The sequence below is a fragment of the Dermochelys coriacea genome, chromosome 28, assembly GCF_009764565.3.
Source record: "Dermochelys coriacea isolate rDerCor1 chromosome 28, rDerCor1.pri.v4, whole genome shotgun sequence".
NCBI classification, from domain to species: Eukaryota; Metazoa; Chordata; order Testudines; family Dermochelyidae; genus Dermochelys; species Dermochelys coriacea.
Genome location: NC_050095.1, coordinates 2,195,979 through 2,207,463, shown reverse-complemented (window position 1 = coordinate 2,207,463; position 11,485 = coordinate 2,195,979). Strand labels below are relative to the sequence as shown.

The window sequence follows — 11,485 nt, the reverse complement described above, 5'->3', positions numbered from 1 at the left end:
CGTGGGACTTTAATACCAGCCTGGAGCGGCCACTATGAATTGTTACAATCCCTGCGGGCCCTGGGCTCCCCCCCAGCGCCCCTCACTCCTGACCCACAACCCCTGCCAACCCAGCCCTGGGCTCCCCCCAGCCCTGCCGGTGCCCCTCACTCCCGACCCGCAGGCCCTGCTAGCTCAGCCCTTCCGGTGCCCCTCACTCCCGACCCGCAGCCCCTGCCAGCCCAGCCCTGCCGGTGCCCCTCACTCCTGCCCCGCAGCCCCTGCCAGCCCAGCCCTGGGTTCCCCCCAGCCCTGCCGGTGCCCTTCACTCCCAACCTGCAGCCCCTTGGTAGCCCAGCCCCAGGCCCACACTGTATTTCTCCCTCAAGCCTGATGCACCCTCTGCTGAATCAGCCCCCTTCTCATGGGATCACCGCCGTGAGTTCTGCCCCCCAGCCCACGGGGGAGCGGGGAGCGGACTGGAACAGACCCCAGCTCTGGGTAGGAAAGTCAGCTTTATTCATGGGGCAGGGCGGGCCCCGGCCTGGGGGAGGGGGACACAGCCAGAGGGGGAGCAGCTGGTCGAAACAGGAATAATTCTTCTCCCTCGCTGTGTCAGATGCTCCTTAGAGGCTCCACCCCACCGATCCTATCACCGCCATGCAGAGGGGCTGATGCACTGCCGAGTGCAGTACCGCCTGCAGCCATGGGGGCTCTTCGGGGGGGGGGGCGCTGCAAGTTCCCATGGGGCTGACGCAGGGTGCAGTACTGCCTGTCGCCACTGGGGGTCTCCTGGGGGGTACTGCAGATTGCTATGGGACTGATGCAGGGTGCAGTCCCGCCTGTTGCCCCTGGGGGGCACTGCAGGGTCCCCTGGGGCTGACGCAGGGTGCAGTACCGCCTGCCACCACTGGGGTGTCCTGGTGCAGCTCACTGCAGGCTCCTAGGGGGCTAATTCAGCCCTGCCCCCTAGAGGCAGAGCACCAGGTCCTGACAGCCCCATGCAGCCACCCCACCACCTGCTGCCCCGTCCAGCACCCGGCCTGCAGGGCTGAGGAGCAGCGGGGGGGGGGGCCGCTGGCGAGCGCCCCGTCCAGCGTATCCACCCCCCGGCTCAGAGCCTGTGGGGCCAGTGGAACAGACCTCCCGGGGGGCCCGGCTCCGGCTCACAGGGGCCTCCTCTTGAACCCGAAGACGGACACGAAGAGCAGGATCTCGAAGGCAGCAGGCACGGCGCTGGGGGCACAAGGGCAGGCGGGGTCAGTGCCAGGGGCTCTGCCGCGGGCAGGATGTTCCCGAGGGGCCCACCCCACCCCTCCCCCTCGAGGGCATCTACCTGCAGAAGGCCAGGATGTACCAGTAGGTGGCGCTCTCCCAGCGCTCCAAGACGAAGAAGGAGAGGCAGATGGAGGCACTGCAGTGAGCGGCCAGTGCTGGGGAGGAGCCGTCAGGGAAATAACCCGTCGTGGTGAGAACAGGCACCGGGAGACAGGCCCTTTGCCCTCTAGGGGGCATCGGCTGCCATCCAGACCCACAGCAGGCTGGCTCAGGGGGTGGGGAATAGGGCACGGGGCTTGTCCCTCTAGGGGGCGTCGGCTCCCATCCAGCCCCAGGGCAAGGATGGCTGGTTCAGGGGGTGGAGAATGGGGTACGGGGCCTGTCGCCTCTGGGGGGCGCCGGTTCCTGGTGTGCTGTGCTCCTGCCAGTCTCTGACGCTGGGCAGAGGGAAGGGGCTGCGGCTCCTGCAGGGGGCGCCACTGACCTGCAGAAGGCAAAGATCCACCAGTAGAGGCTGCTGTCCCACTGGTCGAAGAGGAAGAAGAGGAGGGCCACGGCCGCGGCAGCGTGGGCCCCGATGGCTGGTGGGGGGTAGCAGAGTCAGGGACCAACAACGGGGACCGATGTGGGGGGCGGATGCAGCTGGGGCAGGGCAGGGGGCTGCCCCCGTCCCGTCTCCCGGACCCATCCAGGCCCTGGTCTCTCCACTGTGGATGCCAACAGTGCTAACCAGGGTGATCTTTGGGGTCAGCTGAGTGACACCCCCTCCTTCCCATTCCCCGCCCCCCCGAGCCAGCCAGTCCCCGCCCTGGGGCTGGATGGGAGCTGGCGCCCCCTAGAAGGGACAGGCCCCTGCCCCATTCCCCACTCCCCTGAGCCAGCCAGTCCCCGCCCTGGGACTGGATGGGAGCTGGCGCCTCCCCGGGAGGGGACAGGCCCTGTGTCCCGTTCCCCATCCCCCCAAATCAGCCAGTCCCTGCCCTGGGGCCAGATGGGAGCCAGCGCCCCCTACAGGGGACAGGCCCCTGCCCCATTCCCCTGCCCCTCAGCCAGCAAGTGCAGATCAGAGGTGGCGCCCCCGGGGGACGACAGTCGTTGTGCTGGGGGGGGGGAAGAGCAGGCAGGTCCCCAGGGAGATGCGATAACACCACTTGGGGGTGGGGGGGAGAGTTCATTCCCCCCCCAAGCAGGGCGGAAGGATACAGAGCAGACTCTGCGTGTTGTTGAACATGGACACCCCGGAGAGGAAGCCGGCCAGCTCCACGGCGAACAAGCCCAGCGTCACTGACAGGGCCACCACCAGCCTGGGGTCAGCGCCGACACCCGGACGGGAGACACAGGGTTACACGGGCCCAGGCCGGGCCAGCCCGCCCCCCCGGGCCCTGCCTTCCCTCACTCCCAGGCCACTTCTGCCTGCCCCCGTCTCCCCACAGGCCCAGCCCCCCTGCAATCTCATGCCTCCCCCACCTCTCTGAGCCCACTTCCGCCCCCTCTGCAGTCCCACCCTCCTCCCCCCCATGCCGTGCTGGACCCATCCTCCTCCCACCTGTCCCCCTGCCATCCCAGGTGCCCCTCGCCCCCCCTACAGTCCCTGGCTGACTCACTCCACGTCCTGGCGCTGGTACTGCTGCTGGCTGTATTGCAGGGGCAGCGAGGCGAGGACGTTGTTGTCCTGGAAGACAGGGGGCGCTGAGATCAGCCCTGCAGGGAGTGCGGGCTGGGGTAGAATCAGGGGAGCAGAGCAGAGGCAGGGGAAAGGATGCCATCCCGACTCCCAGCCCTCCCCTGCTCTAACCCACCAGCCCCCACACCCCTCCTAGGGCCGGGGAGAGAACCCAGGAGTCCTGATCCACCTTGGCTACCCACCTCCCTGCAGCCACAACCCCTCCCAGATTCCTGAAGCCAGTGCTCCCCACACCCCTTCTCTTACCTCTGGAAAGTGACTGTGTGTGTGCGGTGAGTGTGTGTTCAGGTGCACACACTGGGGAATGGGCGAGGCACGATGTGTGAGAGAGATGGAAGGCCCTGCTGTGTGAGGGGTGGCGTTGGAGGATCGTGTACACCGTGTTAGGTGGTGAGTGTGTTGGGAGATCTGTATGTGTCTCGCAGGGCTGTGCATGGTAGTGGCAGGCGGGTGTTTCCGGGGCAGCTGTGCATGTACAAGTGGTGCGTCATATGGATGGGTGTTGGATGGGTGTGTGTCGATGGGGCAGGTAGCCATTGTCAGGATGGGCATATGGTATGGGGATATATTGTAGGTGTGGACGTTGTAAGGGCAGGTGTGTGTTGAAGGCATGGTCGTCGTATGGGTGTACGTCACAGGCATCAGACAGCTGTGTGTCATCATGGTCGGCGTGTTGTAAGGGTGTACGTCATAGGCACAGGTATCATAAAGGTATGTGTCATCGGGGCAGACATGTTATTCAGGTGTACGTCACATGGGTGTACATCCTTGGGTGAGCAGGCAGGCACGCTATATGGGCATACCTCACGAGCATCATATGGGTGTGTGTTGTCAGGGTGGGCAGGTGTCTCTGGGCGGGAGTGTGTATTGGTGTGCATTGTCAGAGCATGCTACATGGGTGTACCTTGTGGGTGTCATGCAGGTGTGCGTCGTCGGGGTGGATGGGTGGGCATGCTGTATGCGTGGGCAGGTGTGCTGTAGAGGTATACGTTGTGCATGTCACACGGGTGTGCATCGTCAGGTTGGACGGGAGGGCATGCTGTCTGGGTGTAGATCATGGGTGTGAGCGATGTCAGGGTGGACAGGCGGGCATGCCGTCTGGGTGTAGATCGTGGGCGTCACACGGATGTGCGTCATTGGGGTGGATGGGCAGGCATGCTTTCTCAGTGTAGATCGTGGGCGTCACACGGGTGTGCATCGTCGGGTTGGACGGGAGGGCATGCTGTCTGGGTGTAGATCATGGGTGTCACATAGGTGTGAGCGATGTCAGGGTGGACGGGCGGGCATGCCGTCCGGGTGTAGATCGTGGGTGTCACACGGATGTGCGTCATGGGGGTGGACGGGCGGGCATGCCGTCTGGGTGTAGATCGTGGGCGTCACACAGGGGTGCGTCGTCGGGTGGACGGGCGGGCATGCCGTCTGGGTGTAGATCGTGGGCGTCACACGGGGGTGCGTCATGGGGGTGGACGGGCGGGCATGCCGTCTGGGTGTAGATCGTGGGCGTCATACGGGGGTGCGTCGTAGGGGTGGACGGGCGGGCATGCCGTCTGGGTGTAGATCGTGGGCGTCACACGGGGGTGCGTCGTAGGGGTGGACGGGCGGGCATGCCGTCTGGGTGTAGATCGTGGGCGTCACACAGGGGTGCGTCGTCGGGGTGGACGGGCGGGCATGCCGTCTGGGTGTAGATCATGGGCGTCACACGGGGGTGCGTCGTCGGGGTGGACGGGTGGGCATGCCGTCCGGGTGTAGATCGTGGGTGTCACACGGATGTGCGTCATGGGGGTGGACGGGCGGGCATGCCGTCTGGGTGTAGATCGTGGGCGTCACACGGGGGTGCGTCGTCGGGGTGGACGGGCGGGCATGCCGTCCGGGTGTAGATCGTGGGCGTCACATGGGTGTGCATCGTCGGGTTGGACGGGAGGGCATGCTGTCTGGGTGTAGATCATGGGTGTCACATAGGTGTGAGCGATGTCAGGGTGGACGGGCGGGCATGCCGTCCGGGTGTAGATCGTGGGTGTCACACGGATGTGCGTCATGGGGGTGGACGGCGGGCATGCCGTCTGGGTGTAGATCGTGGGCGTCACACGGGGGTGCGTCATGGGGTGGACGGGCGGGCATGCCGTCTGGGTGTAGATCGTGGGCGTCACACGGGGGTGCGTCGTCGGGTGGACAGGCGGGCATGCCGTCTGGGTGTAGATCGTGGGCGTCACACGGGGGTGCGTCGTAGGGTGGACGGGCGGGCATGCCATCTGGGTGTAGATCGTGGGCGTCGCACGGGGGTGCGTCATGGGGGTGGACGGCGCATGCCGTCTGGGTGTAGATCATGGGCGTCACACGGGGGTGCGTCATGGGGGTGGACGGGCGGGCATGCCGTCTGGGTGTAGATCGTGGGCGTCACACGGGGGTGCGTCATGGGGGTGGACGGGCGGGCATGCCGTCTGGGTGTAGATCGTGGGCGTCACACGGGGGTGCGTCGTTGGGCTCTCTTACCCGGGACCAGAAGATGGTGATGACGATGACGAGATGGGCCGTGAGGGTCAGGAAGCGGGCGGGCACCAGCCCGCTGACCAGCGCCATCGCCAGGCGCCCCACAGCACCCACACAGGCAGGGTCCCTGGGCAGGGCCTGGCTGGGGCGGAGGAAGCAAAGGTGTCAGGCTGGGGTGACAGCACCAGGTCCCCTCCTGCGGATCCCCCATCACCCCCGTCCCCACCACAGACCCCCCCAGGGTTCCCCCCAATCCCATGGCCCCCCATCGCCGCCACCCCCGTGGAGACCCCCATCCCCGCGCCCCCCTCGTGGAACCCCCCCTCCTCCCTCCCCATGCCCCCCTCATAGGGACTCCTCCCACGCTCATGCCCGCCCTGCGCCCCCCCCATAGACTCCCCCTCCCCCTTCCCCGCACCCCCCCATAGAGACTCCCCCCCCCCCATGCCCTCCACCCCATCCCCGCACCCCCCCCATAGGGACTCCCCTCCCCAGGGAACCCCCGCCCGCGCGCCCCCCACATAGACTCCCCCTCCCCCATGCCCTGCACCCCCACATAGACTCCCTCTCCCCCCATGCCCGCCCCCCCATAGACTCCCCCTCCCCCATGGAACCCCCGCCCCGCGCGCCCACCCCGGGCTCGCGCTCGCTCGCTCAGGCTCCGCGCCCCGGCCCTAGGCCCCCTACGTTGCCCCTGGCAACCGACCGGTGGCTCCCGACTCCGCCCCTCGCCGCCCCGCGCGCGCGCCCGTACGCTCGGAAGAGGTCCCGCGAGAACGGCGCGGCCGGCGGCGGCGAGCCCCACGCCGCCATCTTGAATGAGGGCAGGAAGAAGGGCAGCGGCCCCTCCCTCCTGCTCTGTGCCCTCCCTTAGGGCCATAGGGGACATATAGGGACTCCCCCTCCCCAGGGCAATAGGGGACCCTCTCCCCCAGGACCATATGGGACATATAGGGACTCCCCCTCCCCAGGGCAATAGGGGACCCTCTCCCCCAGGACCATATGGGACATATAGGGACTCCCCCTCCCCAGGGCAATAGGGGACCCTCTCCCCCAGGAACCATATGGGACATATAGGGACTCCCCCTCCCCAGGGCAATAAGGGACCCTCTCCCCCCAGGACCATATGGGACATATAGGGACTCCCCCTCCCCAGGGCAATAGGGGACCCTCTCCCCCAGGACCATATGGGACATATAGGGACTCCCCCTCCCCAGGGCAATAGGGGACCCTCTCCCCCAGGACCATATGGGACATATAGGGACTCCCCCTCCCCAGGGCAATAGGGGACCCTCTCCCCCAGGACCATATGGGACATATAGGGACTCCCCCTCCCCAGGGCAATAGGGGACCCTCTCCCCCAGGACCATATGGGACATATAGGGACTCCCCCTCCCCAGGGCAATAAGGGACCCTCTCCCCCAGGACCATATGGGACATATAGGGACTCCCCCTCCCCAGGGCCATACAGAGACCCCGTCCCCCAGGGCCATACAGATCCCCCTCTCCTCCTAGGGTCATAGGGTATCCATGAGGCTTAAAGGCTTCCAGTCTGCTGAGGGCAAATCCAGCTCCCACGGCCTCCAGGAGCCTCCCCCCCCCCCATCAGTCCCCTCTCCAAATTTTTGTCCAGTCCCTCTTAACCGCAGGCCCATGCCCGCTCCTGACCGCACCCTGGGGGCAGAAAGTGGAGTGAGATCGGCCCTGGGCTCTCCAGGTGGATGGGGCAGGGAACGGAGTTGGGGAGCTGGGCCGAGAACCAGGCATGGAGAGGTGTTCTCACAGGGGTAGAGGGCTCACCTATGTGTGGGGGATGTAGCTCAGTGGTAGAGCGCATGCTTTGCATGTATGAGGCCCCGGGTTCGATCCCCGGCATCTCCAGGGGTTTTGTTATTGCAGCTGGAGCTGTTTCCCTGGGAGGTTGTAGCTCCAGGCGGCTCGCGAGGAGCTGAAAAAATGAAGGTTTCAGTAAAGGCAAGATCCAGCAGCAAAGGGCAAATGATTTATACCCAGGTATTTGCCAAGCAACAATGGGTAAAATGATTTACACCCAGAAATCCGCCAATCAGCGAGAACAACATGACTTATACCCGGGTATCTGCCAATCAGCAAGGAACAAAATGATTTATACCCAGGTGTCCGCCAATCAGCAACAGGGAAAGTGATTTATACCCAGGTATCCGCCAGCCAGCAAGGAACAAACTGATTTATATCTAGGTATCCTCCAATCAGCAAGCGGCAAAATGATTTATTCCCAGGTATCTTCCAATCAGCAAGGGACAAAATGAGTTATTCCCAGGTGTCCACCAATCAGCAAGGAGCAAAATGATTTATACCCAGGTGTCCGCCAATCAGCAACAGGGAAAGTGATTTATACCCAGGTATCCGCCAGCCAGCAAGGAACAAACTGATTTATATCTAGGTATCCTCCAATCAGCAAGCGGCAAAATGATTTATTCCCAGGTATCTTCCAATCAGCAAGGGACAAAATGAGTTATTCCCAGGTGTCCACCAATCAGCAAGGAGCAAAATGATTTATACCCAGGTGTCCGCCAATCAGCAAGGAACGAAATGATTTATATGCAACTATCCTTCCATCATCATTGGACAAAACGATTTACACCCAGCTACGCTTCAATCAGGAAGGGGCAAAATGATTTACACCTGGCTACGCTCCAATCAACGTACAAAACAACATGATCAGCGAATGCTCCTCGCTGACTGCGTTTGAAGAATGGTTGAGTCTTGAAACTACGGGCAGAGGGGGGGAAATCTGGAAAAAATGTATTTCTCATCTAGTTTTGATTTCATAAAGTAAACGTTAAGGAACGGAATTTCTCTATCTACCCCTACCCGAGCTGTCTATGCACTCCTTTGCTGACACCCCCCCTCTATTTACCTATCTACTCACCCCCCCCCAGAAATGTGCCTACTGACAAAGCCAGAGCTCTGAGCCTTAACATCCCCATTGCACCCACAAAGAACAGACTTTCTACAGCAGGAGGGAGAAGCAGTCACACTACCCAGCTGTGATGGCCGAGTGGTTAAGGCGTTGGACTTGAAATCCAATAGGGTTTCCCTGCGCAGGTTCAAATCCTGCTCACAGCGGTTATTTGATTTTGCTCAGCAAGGTGACGCCTGGAGATCTTGCTGGCTCAAGGCATTTTCGGCAGCGAAATGCCAGGCAGGGACCTGTGGGCTGGCACTAGTGGGTTCAGGAAAAGCAAATTCTGGGACCATGGGGAATGACCCCCAAATGCCTCAGTGGGGCTGGCGAGGGGATCCCCCGACACTCGGAGACACACGCCCTGGGAGGCCAGTGTTCAGGAGTCGCTCTCTGACCCAGGGCACCCAACAAACCCCTCATCGACTCTCCAGCCAAAAACCTGCCACTTTGGGTGGCCCCGGCTCCGGTGGGATCCTGCCCTGGGGCCAATCTGGGGACGTGAGCTCGGAGCCAGAGCCCCGATCCCCGCAAAGCGGCCTCCCCAGCCAAACGCCGGCAGGGACGTGGCCACCGACAGGCCGGGACAGAGGTACCGTGGAGATGCCCGGCTGGATTGGCAGCTGCGGGCTGGAACTGGCCCCTGCAGGACCAAGCAGCTGGCATTGTCCAACCCAGAGTGAGACCCCCCATGGCACAGAGAGCCAGAAGGGTTCAGATCCCCGTGCCACCTGCCCCCTGCCAGGGCCTGGGTGGGGAGTGGGGGGCTGATCCTCTGTGTAAATCAAGAGTCACTCCACTGGAATCAGAGGCGCCGATTCCCCTCTCGCTCACCCCAGTCTTTGGGCCAGCACATGGGATGGAGGGCAGAGGGCATCAGCCCAAAAGCTGCCTTCACACGGTCATCCCTGATGACCCTCTTCCGAGCCCCTCCCACCAAATAAGCTCCACCCATTTGAGCCACTGGCTTTGTCTACACTAGGAAATTGACCAGTGCATTGTCAAGAATTAGGGCTGGCGGCAGAAGCCCTTCCCTTAGCCAGATGGCCCGACTGGCTGGAGGAACCCATGGACCTGCGCTAAAGTCCAGCAGCGGCGGTCGATAACCACTCCGAGTCCCCCTCGCATGGGGAAGAACAGAATTGCCTGCATTGCCCTTGGCATGATCGCCGTGTTTGCAACGCGGCATTTGGACCACAGCGCCAATCCACTCTCATGCTTCAGGGCTGCAGCCGGTCAGGAAGTATGTCTCGGCCCCTCCTGTTCTCTGCCAGTTTCATCTCCTGAGAGCTAAGTTGCTTTGGTCTAACTAAAGTCACTCTAGGGGTAGCTGCTTGAAACTGACCGGCCTAGAGGTCAGAGTAGATGCTCTGGTGGGCTCTTAAAACGTGATGGAACAATGCTAACTTTCCCTTCCGTGGTGCTATCTGTCCTACCGATACAACCCACAGTTTTCAGAGTAGCAGCCGTGTTAGTCTGTTTTCGCAAAAAAGAAAAGGAGGACTTGTGGCACCTTAGAGACTAACAAATTTATTTGAGCATAAGCTTTTGTGAGCTACAGCTCACTTCATCGGATGCATTCGGTGGAAAATACAGTGGGGAGATTTATAAACACACACAGAGGCCATGAACCAATGGGTTTTATCATACACACTGTAAGGAGAGTGATCACTTAAGATGAGCCATCACCAGCAGGAAGGAGGGGGGGAAAGGAGGAAAACCCACAGTTGCTAATTAACTTTAGACTGCCCGCCTTGTGAGATTTGCCTTTCACTGTTTCAGGGATGTCGCACCCTGCAGGGATTTTACCCTGGTTCGTCTGCAATCAGAGTGCGGTGTCCCTAGCCTCGGTTTGCCAGAAGCTGGGAATGAGCGACAGGGGATGGATCACTTGATGATGACCTGTTCTGTTCATTCCCTCTGAAGCACCTGGCATTGGCATTGGCATTGTCGGAAGTCAGGATACTGGGCTAGATGGACGTTTGGTCTGACCCAGTCTGGCCGTTCTTACGTTCTTACATCCTGCGTCGGTTTTTCCGCTGGCAAGATCTTTTTTTCCAGGGAGCAGCGTTGAGCATAGGTAGCCGGTTTCTAGCTCCCCACCCACCCTTCCTCAATCCCCAGGTCCTGGGCTGTCTTTCTCCCGCAACTTTTCCTCTGAATTCAGGGGCACTAGTATAGTCTCGGCCCTACAAACAAGCTAGGGGTGGCTTTCCCCACCACGCTTCCGTGGCACAGCCCAATTGTTCCAAGCATTCACGCACCCCATTTCCTAATGGGTGTGCGTAGGCCAGGGTGGTATTTTCCTGACAAGTTTGGGAGGAAACTGGTTTGCTGGAGTTTTGATATCAGTTTGTTAGAGCATCAATCTGATTTCCTGGCTAGTCAGTTTCACCCTGATACCCCTGTACTGAGCCAGAGATTTTAGCTAGGCAAAAGTATTTCACTTCGTGGGAGATTAAACTGGCAGAGAACCAGGCCCGTGGGGTGCCGGGAAAGTTTGGTCCCTGGCAATTCTGCAAAATAATAGCAAAATAATTCCAGGCCAAACCACAAACCGATTTTTGTTTTGGACAGTTGCAGCCAAACAAAACAAACAGAACATTTTGTGTTTGTTTCGGTTGAACAATTTGTTTTTGTTTCTGCCTTTTTTTGTTCCATTTTAAAAAGGAAAACGACAGGGCCTTTCTCAAGAAAGCCTGCTTTCAAATTAAAACATGTCAAAACGAAGCACGGAAAATGTCACCTGGGATCGAAAAGAGTTTCCTTTTTATTTCCAGCATTTTTTCCTCACCTATTTTAACTTAAAAAAAAAAAAAAAAGTGAAACTGAAGGGAATTTAGTAATGAAAGTCAGGGAGGGTCGAAACGTTTTGTGACTTTCAAAACGCACCATGGTGATGTTTTCTATTTTTTTTTTTCATTTTTTTTGTTGGTCAGACAAACAAATGGATGAAACTGACACCAATTCACAAAAGTTTCCCTGGCAGTTGAATGAGAGATGACCATTATCTGTCTCCATTCAAGCCATGTCTGATAGCCCTGACGGCCATTCTACCCACACTGGAGTTGATTTAGATTGCCCCAGTTGGGCTAGGACATTGCAACAGCTGC

At 60.3% G+C, this 11,485-nt stretch overlaps 1 protein-coding gene and 2 non-coding genes across 6 annotated transcripts; 2 read left to right on the top strand and 1 right to left on the bottom strand.

Moving 5' to 3' along the window:
• Positions 1 to 475: 475 nt before the first annotated feature.
• TMEM107 (transmembrane protein 107) lies at positions 476 to 6,157 on the bottom strand. Of its 4 annotated transcripts, none has more exons than XM_038386284.2 (6): positions 6,135 to 6,157; positions 5,432 to 5,566; positions 2,862 to 2,929; positions 2,461 to 2,561; positions 1,742 to 1,838; positions 476 to 1,215 (listed from the first exon to the last, which is right to left on the bottom strand). In XM_038386284.2, the coding sequence occupies exons 2-6, from the start codon at positions 5,516 to 5,518 to the stop codon at positions 1,146 to 1,148; spliced, it is 423 nt and encodes a 140-aa protein (XP_038242212.1). In that variant the 5' UTR covers positions 5,519 to 5,566; positions 6,135 to 6,157; the 3' UTR covers positions 476 to 1,145. The 4 variants fall into 4 exon arrangements, with proteins under 4 accessions (XP_038242212.1, XP_043359606.1, XP_038242210.1 ...); XM_043503671.1 differs by lacking the exon at positions 1,742 to 1,838 and adding an exon at positions 1,316 to 1,412 and having other exon boundaries at positions 5,432 to 5,570; positions 6,135 to 6,150; XM_038386282.2 differs by lacking the exon at positions 1,742 to 1,838 and adding an exon at positions 1,316 to 1,412 and having other exon boundaries at positions 6,062 to 6,146.
• A 1,080-nt stretch (positions 6,158 to 7,237) lies between these two features.
• TRNAA-UGC lies at positions 7,238 to 7,309 on the top strand. The gene has a single exon. It is a non-coding gene; the product is annotated as a tRNA-Ala (tRNA).
• Positions 7,310 to 8,454: 1,145 nt separating this feature from the next.
• Positions 8,455 to 8,536, top strand: TRNAS-UGA. Its single transcript has one exon. It is a non-coding gene; the product is annotated as a tRNA-Ser (tRNA).
• Positions 8,537 to 11,485: the final 2,949 nt, after the last annotated feature.

Excerpts from the sequence above, each read along its gene's own strand:
- TMEM107 (XM_038386284.2), bottom strand. The coding sequence starts at position 5,518 with ATGGCGCTGGTCAGCGGGCTGGTGCCCGCCCGCTTCCTGACCCTCACG. Across the intron at positions 2,930-5,431 it reads TCACCATCTTCTGGTCCCGG|GACAACAACGTCCTCGCCTC; the intron begins GTAAGAGAGCCC and ends CCTGTCTTCCAG. Across the intron at positions 2,562-2,861 it reads TACCAGCGCCAGGACGTGGA|GCTGGTGGTGGCCCTGTCAG; the intron begins GTGAGTCAGCCA and ends CGCTGACCCCAG.